General features: G+C 38.0%; 1 protein-coding gene across 2 annotated transcripts in view; it reads left to right on the forward strand.

Moving 5' to 3' along the window:
• GPAM (glycerol-3-phosphate acyltransferase, mitochondrial) overlaps positions 1 to 15,571 on the forward strand; it is a 32,990-nt gene that overhangs the window by 2,844 nt on the left and 14,575 nt on the right. For both annotated transcript variants that reach the window (XM_027750078.2, XM_027750080.2), the window contains 10 exons: positions 1,154 to 1,276; positions 4,274 to 4,347; positions 7,236 to 7,349; positions 8,563 to 8,712; positions 9,581 to 9,677; positions 10,649 to 10,785; positions 12,065 to 12,161; positions 12,867 to 13,079; positions 13,471 to 13,584; positions 15,472 to 15,557. In XM_027750078.2, coding sequence (XP_027605879.1) covers positions 1,154 to 1,276; positions 4,274 to 4,347; positions 7,236 to 7,349; positions 8,563 to 8,712; positions 9,581 to 9,677; positions 10,649 to 10,785; positions 12,065 to 12,161; positions 12,867 to 13,079; positions 13,471 to 13,584; positions 15,472 to 15,557 — 1,205 coding nt within the window. The remainder of the gene's footprint in view (positions 1 to 1,153; positions 1,277 to 4,273; positions 4,348 to 7,235; positions 7,350 to 8,562; positions 8,713 to 9,580; positions 9,678 to 10,648; positions 10,786 to 12,064; positions 12,162 to 12,866; positions 13,080 to 13,470; positions 13,585 to 15,471; positions 15,558 to 15,571) is intronic.

The following is a 15,571-nucleotide window of genomic DNA, read 5'->3' on the forward strand; positions in this document are numbered from 1 at the left end:
TGAAGGGTTGGAGGCAAGCAGAAGAAGGACACTATTACAAAGTCGGTTTAATTTGGTGTTAGCATTACAGAAAGTTGGAGAGAAAGGGATTATGGCAGGCTTAGGTCTTGATGCTTCTTTATTTCAGATGGAAGATTTACCCTTGGAATATTTCCCAAGTGACTTCAGTACTCCTGCCAAGTGTGATATATGCACAATTAAGTTTTTAGGCATCTGCAGGATTGCTTTTGACTTTCTGGTTGTTTCTCACTGGGCTGAGTCTATGATGATGTATTTGTGTTTTACAGCCCTTATGCTGGTTTAAGGTATTGGTCCTACCCTGCTGCTCTTCCACGTTAATGTGCAATTTTAAACATCGTTTTGGTTTTGTTTTGGTTTGTTTCTGTACCTTCCCTTTTAATACTGAAAGTAACTTCCCTTTGAATAAAATGTATGGTTTAGAAATGGCAACCCAGTGCTCATTCTCAGGCAAGCAATAATTCAGTAGAATTTAATTGAAACAATCAATATCTTTGAAAGCATACTTAACAACAATTTTTACATAGTGTTCTAACATGGAGAATAAGTTCTGTGAATCCAGCTACTTTGGATTATTTGGTTTTGTAACCTTCAGATAGACAGTGTAACCTTGGAGAAGGCACAGGGGTTTCTTTTTCATATCACTCTACACGAAACTGCTGGAAAGTGCCTTCAGAGTCTGCTGAGTTAATTTTTTGGATACACTGAGTCTTGTTGCAATTTTACAGATGTGATGTTCAGTTGAAGCTTGAAATATATTGCTCATATTACAAGCACGTTTACACTATTGAGAATGTAATTTACTGTTAATTTCTTTCACTTTTCTCAGCTGGCATTTTCCTTGGTGTTTCTTAATTAGTTATTGTTTCTTTTAAAATTTTGTGTGTCAGCATGTGCTGCAGTGCTTAGATACATCAGTACAACACTGAGATTTTGCTTTTATTTTTTAAAATCACATCATCTGGAGATAACATAGTTTATTTTAGAAAAATCTTGGAAAAATTTGTGCTTCATGTAATTGAGGGGTAATTTTTTGTGTGTATGTTCGTCTGACAACTCCTCTTACTCAAAGTTTTCCCATACACAGTAAAACATATATTTCTACATATTTACACAGTGGTCTTTTGTTCTGCAGGGAGAGTATAACTCTCGTCCCACTCTTTTCCGATCTGCCACTTTAAAATGGAAGGAGGCTCTGCTGAGCAGAAAAAGGCCGTTTGTGGGACGATGTTGCTATGTATGCACTCCCCAGAGCCGGGTAAGAAGATTATAGACTGGATTATGTTTGACAATAATGCATAGTTGCAGCATAATGAATTTTCAGTAGTTTCCTTACTTTCAGAATTAAGGTCACAGTGTTTTTACTTCATAAAGTTTTGCACCATTGTTTGTGGTTATATTTCTTTGTCATGGAATTAATGGATGACACAGACTTGCTGTGATGCTTAGTCTCTCACCTTTCAGTGCGAATTTACTCCTTGCACAAAACTCTCCAGCTCCACAGAATTATCTCTAGGAAATGGTATGGCAAAATTATCTGCTCTGTTAAATTAACAACAGGAATTTGGTGCACATGAAAGCGTTAAAGCTTGCTTTTAGGACACTTTATTTCTCTATCCACAGAATAAATGCAGTTTCAAAACTAAGCAGTATGCCTCCCTTCAAACGTGGTCAATCCTGTACATGAGAGAACAAGTCAGTTTTCTACACCTGGCTGATTCCTTGCTTCTCTGCCCAGCCTGGAAACAAGGAGTACCAGTTGCCATAGTGGAAATATTTGTCTGCTGGGAACAGTGTCAAGATGGTGGCTCTAAAGAGGTTGCGCAAACTGATTTGAAATGTGAACTTCATTGAACTGCAGTGGGCAGGCTTTCTGTAAGCTGAAGATGCAAAATGCTGATAAATGGCATAATATAGTTTGCAATAAGTTCGTCCTGTAATTTGACTATGTGTACAGCCCGGGCTTTAAATTGCACAGTTACACCTGCATTGAGCTCCATCATTGGCTGAACTAGAGTGAAAATTTGCTTGTCTCTTTGACCAAGGAGAAGTTATTATTTCACTCGATTCCTCTGCCAGAGCAGAACATTCCAGCAATGATACACAAATGTGGTGTAGAAATCCAAATGTACTGTGAAGGCTACATATGATTTTGGAAACAAGACAAACAATTAGATAAACTGAGAGACTACTTCCAACAGACAAGTGAAGTGCTTTGACGTGTGAAAAGTTGTGTATGAATCCTCAGTTTAGGGCTTTATACATTTAGTAACTTGCCTGTTAGTAATTAGGTTATTCATCTCAAGCTGGGAATTACACTTTAAAAATAAAAATCTTGTTCTGTATTTTGTCTGTTTAATAGGAGACTAATTAACTATCCTGAGATCCCTCTTAAGGTAGGGGCATAACCTATCGAGCCCTTTATTGCCTTCTGCTATAAGGAGAAAATACCATCCTTGCACAGACAGTAACAAAGAAGATCCTCTCTTTAGACTCCAGATTTTTTTTATCTGCCTTTTTAATTATTTCTCTTAAGGAAAAGGAATGAATGAGTGAGACAGCTTTCCTTAAGTGTGTCGGCCAAACTAACAGCTTGGTAGTTCTGAGAGTGGCAGGTCTTGAGTCTCCCTCTCATTTTCCTTCTTGCTCTCCTAGGGGCTGATCAAGTTCACTAATCAAGCAGAAAACTACCTGCTTTATTCATTTAGTCTTAGTTTTTAGTCTAGTTCTTAGTTTTCAGTCTTGTCTGAATGAAGGTGGCTCATTAAGGGATGTGGTGAATGCTAGACATGCTCTTAGTTAAGAGGTGAGGGATAGTGTTCAGCAGGAAAGGGTAGGATGTGGTGGTGGGAGCTGGGCTTCTTGCAGCAGTAGAGAGATCCTGTATCGGCTCAGTTGGTCTCACAGAACCAGATCCTCTGCCTGACACAGGATTGAGGAAGAGTTAAATAAGGAAAAGCTAAAGTATGACGTTACAGCTGGAGGATGAGCTTTGCAGAGCGAGGTTATAACTTAACGATTAGAGCACTGGAATGGATTTGGGCATTCTGTGGTACTTAACTTTGTTGCTGTTTTTTTTGTGGGAGAACAAGAACAAGTCACTTCTCCTCTCTTTGCCAGAACATTTCATCAACTTTTAAGATCCACAAAAAATCACCAGTGAATAGTCAAAGAAATTAGCATTACCTTGAAGTTTCCTCTTAAGAGCTTAAAGCAACAATTGGTTGATTGAATGTACGGCACAGTTATGCTTTAGCAGGGGGGTAGAAGACTCTGTGCTCCCACTGTAGCCCATAATTTCTACCTGATTTGCAAATTACATAGGACACTTGTATATTTTAATTTGTGGCGAATAGTATGTCCTAAACAAAATAGAAACAAATGACTCTTATCTGACTCGCATTGCAGAATTGGTGGTGAGACTGTTCTGCAGCTCTGCTACTGGTAACCATCTTTCTCCTTCACTGTCCTGTTTTTGTCTTCTTTGACATGTACAGTTCCAGTAGTTTTAGCTGTAATTCACTGCTGGCATGGTACCAGTTTTATAATTGCGTATTATCTGGATAGAAAGAAATTAGCCTCTCGGTCAAGGTATTTCCTCAGAATATGGAAGATTAAAGTTTAGGTCTTTCTGCCAAGGAATATTTGTTTATCTAGAGTGGAACTGCTCCTAAACTCTCCCTAGTTAATGGCTTGGAATGTGGAGTCTGTAACAAGGATCTAGAAGGCTGGATTGAGTTTGTTGTTCAGGCAGAGCAGGAATGTGGAGATTTGCCACCGAACTGTGGATGGATATCCTGACCCTTGGGCTGTTGTTACATGATGCCTGATCTGCTGGCAAACTGGATATCACAGGCTGGGCGTCAACTGCTTGTGGTTATACTAATGCTGAATGTGGCTTAATAAAGTTCTGTCTAAAGATGAGTTCTGTATTATGACAAGTCCTGGTTTATATTGCGTCAGAATACAATGAAATATTGTGGCTTGAAGAATACAGCCAATACAACCACGCAGTAAAGCCTAGAGAATTCTGTGAAAGTATTGGAGTTCGGAATAGTGATTTGAATTTCATTTTTGTTTTGGAACAGTTTGTGTGTACTGTATGAGCAGGTTCAGTACTTCTCTGGTTTGGGGTTTTTTTGTAGTACAAATGGAAAACATTGCATTGTCTTAAATGTTATGGTGAGTGTAATAGACACAGCTATTCTTATGTAACGAAATAATTCACCAGTCTTTTCTTTTCTTGGTTTTACAGGATAACTTTTTCAATTCTAGTATTCCTTCTTTGGGTCTACGTAATGTCATATATATCAATGAAACACATACAAGGTAATGTAGCAAGTCTTTCTTTTACTTTTAAAATCCAATGTGTTCTGATTTTATGACAGAGAAATCTCTAGGGTAGTCCAGACTGAGTGCATATATGTTGTGGTCCTAAAATGCAGAAAGTGGTGCTGCCTTCAGGAAAGTAATGTACTTGTTAAATCTGGCTGTGTGTATTTGGGAACTGGGCAAAGTCCATTGGGGTTATAGACAAGGAGCGTAAGCGTCAAACTTGTTTCACAAAAACCAGAGCACCTCTAGATCCTTTAGTGCAAATGGTAACATCTGTGGCATAATGCTGAGAAAAGCTGATTTATTCCTATGCGCAGAATGACTTCAGGCTTCATTTTAATTTACTGAGCAGATCTGTCTCACAATTTAGGCATTGACTATTATCAGTAATGGCAATTAAATCTGAATGTCTTAAGATACTTTTTCTGCCTCAGTGGCAGAGTGCAGCTCCTGAAAAATGGTGTATATGACCTAAAAATGATGATGTATCTTTGCACTAATGGAAGCATATCTTGAGTTCTGGGACAAAGATACTGGAATTAAGCACAAATATTCTGTTCTTTGGAAAGTTAATAATGCTTGCTAAGTTTTTTTTCAATAATCATTAGCGTAAGCAGGTCCTGCAGTGTTTGTCATAGAGTCAGAGCAAACAAAGAGAGGCCAGCAGCCTAAAAGAAATGAGCCAAAGTGTCTGAGTGGAAGAAAGGCAGTATTGTGCTGTGCTTGAGAGGGAGGAAGCTAATGTTAGAGACTGTTCCTTATTACACTTGAATTAATTATGTTTTTTTTAAGAGTTGAGCTTGTAGTTTAGGATACAGAATAATAACAGAAATAGTGTTTAATTTTAACTGTTTTTTTAAAATTAGTTTCAGAAGTCTGATGATTGAATCGTTTTGAATGGTCAAAGTTACTTAAGTTGGAAATAAAAAGGCAAAAGATATGGGTTAATGAACTATTCTGAAATAAATGCCTTTAGCTCAGAATGTCATTATGGTGTGAAAAATGACAGTTTTAATGAAGTTCTGTGGTCCCATGTGGTTACAAAGTCACAGTTTCCCAGGCTTAGACAGCAAGAGGGATTCTCTTTAACTGCTGGAGTACTGTAACTGTATTGAGACGTTATCACAGCCTTTGGCTGAGGTATGACTGCCAGTTTTTTAATATATCTTGACTGAGTCCATTCTGTGTGGTTTTTGTCTTTTCTCATTGCTACATGATCAGCAAACAGATTTTTCTAATTAAACTACATCATGTCTAAGCTGTAAAACGAATGTAGAGGTCTTCATACCTTGACAGATACCTGCAATGTCTGTATGCTGCTGTGATGATATGTTCATAATTACCAAAATCGTTGTCAGAAAGAAGCATATCCTTATCTTTGCTTTCTAGAAAAATTAATAAGGCTCTCAAACTCCAAAGAGAAGGGGAAAAGGAAAAAAGCAATTAAAACAGAGTTACCAGTCTGCTTCTCTGACAGCATGAATAGCAAAATTCTTTGTCCTTTGAGGCGGTCTGAATATTTGTGTAACCATTATGCGTCAAGACTGTGCCAGTGGCTTGTGGATGTTCACTCATCTTAATTACAGTGCAAGTGGCCTGTGTACTCAGGTAGTTTGGCCTTTTGCAGTGTAGAAGTTCCTTCTCATCTTTCCTAGCTGTTTATAACACATGTATAAATTTACTGAAATGTGGTAGGGAGTTTTAACAGCCAAGATCAGTAACCCAGGTGGTGACAAGCAGTGAGACCTTGGCGGCACTCCAGCATGGAAACCACCCACGGTTCAGTTTGGGACACTCACTAGAAAATCAGCCGTGCATTGCACCAGCAGACCTCAGGACAAGGGTTTTACGTAATATTCAGTGCTCTGGTCTCAGGAATGGCCAGAATTTATTTTTTTGTCCAACTCTTAATTCTGACTGGTGGCATCAGCTCTGCTGTTCCGGCGTCCCAGCTGTTTGTTTTGTGGGGTGACCCACGTAAGTGGTGGCTTGTCCAGTCCTGGCCTGGTAAGGGGGGTGAGGAGGAAAATACTAGTGCATATTCACTGCTGGGGATTTTTAACCCTTCCTGTTTCACTTGCATGTTCTGTGATGTTTGGTGTTCAAAGTAGTGTTTTCTCAGGTGATTGCTGCTTATATGATCTAGACAGTAAAGGACAGGGTTAATTTGGAAAGAAGAGACTGTCCACATAAGAGAAATTGCCTTAAACACTTGAATTTATAGAGATTTACTGTTATTCAGGGGTTCTGCTCCTGCTAAAACTTTGCAAGGATAAGGTGTGTAGGAGGCACATAAAACTGGGTGTTTAAAAACACTAGGAGGGAAGAAAAAGTTATTAAAAAAGCGTTTTTAGTTTTCGTGGCTAATGCAAACTTCTTTTCAGAAGTATCTGTGAGAGTTTACCCTGTGCTTACGTGAGCAGCTTTCCCAAGAGGACCCATGTGCCTTCAAGAAGTTGACAAACCTCTTAGCTGGGCATTTACTTTCCTTGGTGGAAAGTCAACAAATTGGAAATCACCACTACCTCTTCTTTTGACCTTATTGAGCTGGGGAGTTGGTTCCAGCAGAGGCACAAAATGTATATGCTGGTTTGTTTACTACTTTCCTGTGATACCATGGGTGTTTTAAGGCCAGTGTCACCCTGGACTGAAGTGATGCAGAGCCCAGTTGTCTCAGATATTTTGTGCTGTATATGAGTTACTTCATCTATAACATGGACATATTGGCAATTTACTAGCAGATAAAGAAGCTTTTAGGCAGCCCTTCATAAAACTTTACTTACTTTTGCTACTTAATTGTATTTTAGGTATTTTTCATACTATTTTTTTTGGCAGTCAAATATTTTGATAATCACACTGAAATACCCATTTTATTTTTGTAGGTACAGGGGGTGGCTTGCAAGACGGTTTTGTTATGTCCTTTTTGTGCAAGAAAGGGATGTTCATAAGGGTATGTTTGCCAAGAATCTGACAGAAAATGTGCTGAATAACAACAGGTAAGATAATGCAAAATAAACTGTTTTTTAAATTAGTATGTATGATATAAGAATTTGGAAACTGCAAGTTTTAGAAATCAGACTGTTAAAAATACCAGAAAATACAGTGTCTTTAGCACAGCCTTTCAGGGCTGTAGCTGGCAATTTCTGTTTGAATAGTAAAAGAGGGGATTAAAGAAGTACAAGTCTCCATACGAGTGATGCCTAGTGGGAGAGCACCAGCCAATACACAGAAAAATAAATTGCTACACAGGAGCTCTTCAAACTTTTGTTTATCTAATTCATGTAAATCATTACCACCAAAGTCATACTGCAGTCATCAGAAATTGTCAGTGTTTCAGAAGTAATAGGAAAACAGCATTTTGAAGTACCCTGAGTGTACACCTGGAGCACGAGGCAAAAATAGAAAAAGGCTGTAGAGTGAAATTCCCACCCTTTACTTTGAGGAGCCTGTTTTCAGTTTCATAGATCACGTTTTAAATGGCATGTTGAGCCCTTGATTAGCTATTAAGGGATCAGTTTTCCCTGTACATAAAGAAATTCAACCGCATGCCCCCTCCTTGAGCCTACTTTTTTGTCAGAAGGCATGCACTGCCTACATTAACATTCCTAATTCTCCTGAATTTTTAATGTTTGAGTCCATCTGAAGATGATAGTGTTGCTTTTGAAAAGTAAAGCAGACTGCGTTGTGCCATAGTTATAGTGTGTTAAACCACTTAATCTCACTTAGATTTGTTTCAAATGGGAAAAATAGGCCTTATAGATTTTGTTACACTTTGTAAAACTGAGAATTCAAGGGGAACAATACTGTAGAAGTTCAAAATAGCAACTGCAGTAATCTGTCTAATGAGGTAAGTGAAAGTGCTATGACAGGAAAAAGAAAATATTAAAAAAAAAGAGATTTCATCTGTTCTTCATGAATTTTTAACCTTATTGACCATTTCTGAAAATTGGCAGTCACTTAATATTAGTACCTGTGATTTGCATATATACTGTTTTATATGGTCAACTTTGAGTGCACTCAACCATCAACTGCATGTTAAATCAGAGCTTAGAAAACTACTGAATTAGATTGAATGCATGTGGAGTATACAATACTTCAGTGTAAATTTTTTTTAATGTTTACTCCTGTAGTAATGCAGAGCACATTCTCAGCAGTTGTTGTGTGTGTCTTGCACTCTTCTGTGTCATACATTTTATTTTTCAATGTTAGAGTCCAGAAGGCCATAGTAGATGAAGCTTCTGAACCAAATGCTCCAGGTAGTTTTACTCCAACGGATCCTAAAGCTATCAACAAAGTGAAGAAGAAAGCTAGGAAAATACTCCAAGAAATGGCAGCTAATGTGTCACCTGCTTTAATCAGGTGAGAAAAATGTCTCATTGGTGTTTTAAGTGGGTGGAAGAATGGAAAAGCTATTTATAATAACAACAGAGCTTGTAACACATAATGCATAAAAGGTGAATAATTATTCTAAAAATATACAGTATTCATAAAAATCCCTTTTTTATTATTAGCTAACAAAATAGTAGTTATTCTTCATTTTCAGATGCAGCAGAAACCATCTGCCTTTACAAGGGATGAATCTTACAAGATTAAATACAAACTCTTTTTTCCTCTCAAAACTAGGTTTAGTACTAATGCTTAGACCAATATTGGCATAATTTCAGTCTCATATGGGCAAGAGCAGTTATCTGCAGCACCATGGACTGTGAAAGATCATTTTTCCAGTAGCCTATTCAATATTCTAATCTGTAGTTATAAATACATCAGAGAGAGTCTTATTTTAGATAAAATCTTCTACTGTGCCTTTACAACTAAGCATGAATTTGTCATGTTCCTAGTTCATCAACTTTTTGTTGCAAGTTCTAGATTTTTTGTAACTGTTGTAAGTTCTCCTAGATAACATGCAGTCACCTAACATATCACCTAATTAGCTGTAATAACTTAGTTATTACAGTTGACCATAGGACCTCAGTTAACTTTCCCCACAGATGGTGGTCCTACCCTTTGAACAGGCTTCACTGAGGTTGATCAGTGTCATAACTACAGGAGACTGAAATGTGGTTACTAACCATAGATGAAAACTTGTTTGGCAATTGGATTTTACAGTATTTTTGTTTGAATATAAAGTAATCAGATTTTATGGCTTTGCCTTTAGTCGTAGAGAAGCAATATAAAAGAGAGGCAGAACTGAATGAAGCTTTTTGGGTTTTGTTTGCTCTTCCATTAGGTTGACTGGCTGGGTGTTACTGAAGTTGTTTAACAGCTTTTTCTGGAATATCCAGATCCACAGAGGTCAAATAGAAATGGTCAAAGCAGCAACAGAGGTAAGGAAGGGTGGGAAAAAATCTAATAAGGTAGATTTCTGAGGTAGTGTCTGTGAATATTTACAGCACTTTCTATTGTTATGAGAGTTTTGCTAAGTCTGTATGAAGTGAGATTGTAGATAGAACTGTCTTGTATCTGTGAAATAGGGTTCTTAATTAAATATAATGCTCTTCGAGTTGTGTAACCTAAAATATGATGGGAATTCTGATTTTACCTTTGCTTCAGTATCAAATTTTAAATATCAGACTGCGTGATTATCTCAGATAACCTGCATCCAACGTTTTTCTTCTTTTTTTAAGCTGAGGCAGCCAATAATAAACTAGTAGATATATTTAGGATTTTTCACTTTTACCTTGATTTGGAATAAAAATCTTTAAGAAATAAACTCTTCCTATTTCTTACTAGCAGTACGTTCCCAGTTCTTTGATACTCATTGAAATTGGTCAAACAAATTCCTAAATTCTGCCATTTTCTTTACACTCAAATTGATTCTTTTTGCAGGATTTACCTTAAAAATATTGATTAGATAAATGAAACAAACAAACAAAAAAGGTTCCTATTATTTTCTGTTGTTTTTTGATTATAGTATTAGGGAACCCCACTATTCATAGATCCTTGCTAATATCTAATGGAAATACCAGTACTTTTGGTGACACTGAAGATTTGTCCACATCCCTTTAACTGTTTGATTATTGTCTGAAGAAACTGGGAGTATTAATTAGTGCTAATGTAATGCATGCAACTGAAAACTGCAGTCCATGAAAATTAAGTACGGTTGACTAAAAATATCTCGTTGTCACAGCTGAAGGAAAACCAGAAGTAAAAAAACTCAATGATGGTAACTGGAAAAATACCATCAGTTCAGAGAAGATGATGCTAGCAATCTCAGTGAAGGATTTTAAAAAAGGAGTAATATTCCACATTTCTTACCAACTGCCTTCTCTCTTTTTTCCTTCTCTCCCCACCACAGATGAATTTACCTCTTATCTTTTTGCCTGTTCACAAATCCCACATTGACTACCTGCTTCTCACATTCATTCTTTTCTGCCACAACATCAAAGCACCCTACATTGCTGCAGGGAACAATCTGAACATCCCCATCTTCAGGTAATAACCTCTTCTTATTTGAAAAAGACTGAGGTGGCGGGATCTGACCTGTTGTGCAATATGTCTTATGTCCAAGTACAAAAATATCTGAGTATTGCTGGGCCATCATGTATAACACGCTCAGAGAGAGAAGCTCTATCATAACCCAAGTAGGGTAAGGAAGGGTATTCCTTCGTCCTAGGAGTCTCAAAGTGGATAGGTGACTAGGAAAAGATGACTGTGAAAAAGTATAGTGAATGGACAACACTTCATGAGATTTGGTGAGCTGGCTAATGGGCAGCAACACTGCTGGGTCAATAATACTTTGTGGGAAAGTACTCCACTTTAGTCTGTGTTTAAATTATTTTTCTGGTGGCTGAAGAACCTAAGGTCTTTTATGCAATATTTTACCATTGAGACAGAATTTGGCCATAACCGATTTCTAGAAAGACACTGGATATTGCAGGAAGTGATGAGGAAAGAAGGAGGATACCTTGACTTCAAGGGTATTTGCACCAGTAGGTGCTGGTCTGTAATAATCATCATGAGAAAGGCATTCAGGCTCTACAAATTATCAGTTAAAATGCTATTTATTAGGGCCAGCAGTATAAGGAAAGAGAGATTAGCATAGATAATCCAGCATCCCTTTAGGCACTGGGAACCCTGTGTTCTGCAGAATTCAACAGGCCTCTGATCCACAGCCAGCCTGTGGACCCTGTCTGCAGAAAGGGTTACCCCAATTTGGTCCTTTGAGGTGGTGTAGGATTTGCTTGCAAGAAAACAACTCTATTCATCATTTCTTCTGCCAAGCAGAAAGGATGTTCTTGTGAGAGCTTCTTGCTGCACTGTAAGATAAAGGCAAGACCGTGCAGGTGTTGTAATTCCTGGTGTGAAGTGGGAGCTACCTGCCGATTGCTCTGTTAAAATGAGCTGGCTGAGCTGATCCTGCAGCTGAGGCGTATGTGCAACATGGGCATGAAGATACTGTTTGTGCAGCACAGCACAGACTCGGGACAGCTCAGGTTAACTGTTAGGTGGATCACCAGCATCTCAGTGTACAAGTCTCCCAGAAAGTGACCTGTCAAGGTAGTGAAATGGAGCAGGACAGGATAGAGAAGCCTGTTTCATAAGTTAAATGGAGAAATAATTGTATGGTCCTGTCATGTGCAAGTAGTATAGTACAGTTTAGTCTTTGGGAATGTCAATTATTTCAGTTCTTGTTGTGTGCTAGGAATTTTGTGCTGGATGTGTAGTAGCTTCCTGCAACTAAGTTCAACGAGTATAATCCTTTATTCTGCAGCACGCTGATCCGCAAGCTAGGAGGGTTTTTCATTCGCCGGAAGTTGGATCCGAGTCCTGGTCGTAAGGACTTCCTCTACAGAGCTTTGCTCTATGTGGTACGCATTTCTTGTTGTTTCTGTAGGTAGCATTTCAGTTGGGTTCAAGTGGGAAAGTGAGTTCCATCTGTCTGGAGATCTATTTTACTGCTTTGAATTTGTCTTTGGTTTCGTGCTGCAAAAAGGGGATTCATTTTTGTATGAACTCTTGAATTTATAGAATTAAAGAAAATTGAATGCTCAGCCCCTTTGAGGATGAGCAGATTTCCACCTTGCATAATCGCTGCTAAAGAATGTGGAATCAATGCTCCCTGAATTAATGTTAGGCCTTGTTTCTCTGATGTCTTTTGTTCTGAGGCATATCTACACTGATTCTGTTAACATAATGGAATTCTCTGTTTATGATGGGTTGATGTAATCCTTTGTGCCATTCAGTATAATAGCTGTATTTGCATCTTGGAAGATGGGATATGCTGGGGAACCAGAAGAAGAGATGAATGTGAATTGACTAGATCAACTGTTGCTAAAGATGCTCTTTGAACAAAAGTCATTATACTGCTTGTATATTCATGCAAATTCAGTTGCAGATTCGTCTGGGTTTGTGTCAAGCATTAATTATTGCTTTTTTTTCACAAATGTTCGTGCCAACTCATGATCTTCTGATACTTTTAAAAGGAAATGGTTGCTGACAATATATTTCAAATGTGAATTTGCCAATATAATTAGATATTTATTTTTTCTCTTTTCCAATCTTTTTGTATTCAGCACATAGAAGAACTGTTGAGACAGCAACAGTTTTTAGAAATATTCTTGGAAGGCACACGGTCTCGAAGTGGAAAGGCATCTGGAGCTAGAGCAGGTCTTTTATCTGTGGTGGTGGATGCTCTCTTCTCAAATGCTACTCCTGATGTCCTAATTATACCCGTGGGAATCTCCTATGATCGCATAATTGAAGGTCACTATAACAGTGAACAGCTGGTAAGAGCAATTGAACAACTTGTTTTGCCTAGGGGATTTTCTGCTTATGTGCAGGAAAATGTGTTAGAGTTAAATGACGTGCTAGTAGTCCTGTCACAGGTACTCGGAATTAGTGTTGAAGAGCAAAGAGCCATTAATCACAAAACCTCTCTGACAGGAAGTGCTGAGGGACAGGTGACATACTTCCACATGCAAATTCATGACATAACAAATAATATGTTCAAGTGGATCTCTATGGAGAAAAGTAGTTCTCCAGATTTACTTTTAAGTTATAAGGTGTGTCAAAAGCTTCGGCCTTGTTTTGTCTGCTGTTGCATGCATTTTAATTTTAAACATAACCTTTTAATTGTGAAGTGGAAGAAAACCCAAAACAACCACCTCTGTTTTCTAGGGCAAGCCTAAGAAGAATGAAAGTCTTTGGAGTATAGCTAGAGGAGTCTTCAGAATGCTGCGGAAGAATTATGGGTGTGTCAGAGTAGATTTTGCACAACCATTTTCCTTAAAAGTAAGTTTGACTTCTTGAAAATCCATTTGAAGTTTTGACATTTTTGATATTTCAATAATGGGGCACATTTATTTTGCTTTTTTTCTTTGTGGGTTATCATCAGTAGCATTATCTGCTGAAGTCCATTCTGGTAGGACAAAGTACCCCTGTTTTGATGAATGTGTGAGTCTTTGGGCACATTTGTGTTAAGCTGAAATAGACTCAAAGCTGATGAAAAGGGTTATGTTAGTTTCGAAATGGTTTAAGTGTTCTTACTGGGGTTCTGTGTTTGTTTAGCAAACAATCTTTAAAATGATCCTTGTACCATGCAGTAATCCTTTATGCAGTAGAAACATTAGGAGTTGAAGGAGCCTGAATGCTGTTTTCCAGTTTAAGTAATTTAATGGCATATGGTATTATTGAGGAAGGGCATTTATCTCACTAGATTTTTGAAATTGCTAAGTAAATTAGTAGCTATAAAAGTATTATGATTAGTATATTGTGTATATAGGTGTTTCGTAGCTTCTCAGGGAACGTGGTGGTGTGGTAGTATCTGCCTTCACTCTTTAAATCTTCCCTGATCTCTGCAAAATCTGCTGGTACTATACTTATCTGCATTTCACTAATCTGTATTCCGCCACAGTATGCCTTATTTTTAGTGTGACTTTAATAAGATTAACTACTGCAACAGCAACCTACTAGAACATTATTCAAATTAATTAGGTGTTCTTTTTTCTGCCCTACTTCTCTCAGAAAAGCAGTAGGTTGGAGAGCTTTGGAGGGTTCAGTTACCACAGCATGAAATTATTGTGACCATCTGCACTGCATTATAATTAGCATAGTAGGGAAAGATACTAATGCACTTCAAGGAGGAGGTTTGGGCTATTCTTGGTAGGGAGTTAACAATTCTTCTTGGATCAGTGTAAGGAAAAGAAGGTTATCTGCCCTCTTAATCTAGAGAAATGCTAATCAGCAACCTCTGTCAGGTCTCATTTGTTTGTGTATTCCTTATTATACCTCAGAAGGGTGATAAATGGCATAAATCATTTAAGTATGCCTTAACTAAGATTTGCAGAAGTATAACTGTGGTTATGTCACTGCAGGTTTTTCTAAAGCAGATGAGCTTTGGGGGTTAATTTTGGGCCTCTGCAGTTCTGTGAGCACAGGCTTGGAAGCAGGAGAGAGTGAGCTGGCTGTGAAAGTCTTTTAAGCAGCTTTCCTGGGAGGGAACTGTTTTTCTGAGCAGCAGGTTAAGTGACTCTTTAGTTTCCCATTCTTTACAGAAACTGAAGGAACACAGAGTCCTGAAAACTGAGTAGTGTAAATGCTTAACCTATAAGGAGAGGCTTTTGAGAAATTTGGGATTCAAAAATTCCAAGCATGCAGTGCCCTGCCTGCTTCCTGGGTGCTTATGTCACTGTGAGGGGTCTTGCAACTGGAGTTTGTACACCAGTGTTTACCTACGGAGAAGTTCCCCATCCTGGCATTTGAGGAAAGCAGCAGCAAGCAATAATTACTTCGTGTTGGTTCTGAATGGGTATTAGGCTTTGCTCTCACTCATGTTAATGAGGCGGTTCTCATTAATTTAATCGTGGAGAAGCTAGTCTCAAAGGAGTTGTTCCCAGCAGGGTGCTGACAGGGGTTATGTATTGTGTTCATTGCATTGTTTTGCATGAAGTACAGATTCCTTGATGTGGGAAGTTTGCTTTTGCATAAAATAAAGTAAAAAATGAATAAGCTGTTGAAAACTTTTAATATCTCTGACCTTATTACTGCTTTTTTAGTGTCAGCTATTTTTAATCACAGTTGCAGTTTGATTAATTGCCTTTTTTCCTATAGTAATATCATCAGTTGAATGCAAGAGTAAAGTGGGAAAAGTACAAAAAATAACAATTCTTATTTTAACAGGAATATGTAAACAACCAAAGCCAAAAACTTGTGCCTGCTCCTCTTTCTTTGGAACAAGCTTTGTTACCAGCTATACTTCCGTCAAGGTAGAGATTTTTTT

The sequence above is a fragment of the Pipra filicauda genome, unplaced genomic scaffold (genome assembly GCF_003945595.2).
Source record: "Pipra filicauda isolate LSUMZ 115617 unplaced genomic scaffold, ASM394559v2 scaffold213_size2393758_pilon, whole genome shotgun sequence".
In the NCBI taxonomy this organism is placed as follows: Eukaryota; Metazoa; Chordata; class Aves; order Passeriformes; family Pipridae; genus Pipra; species Pipra filicauda.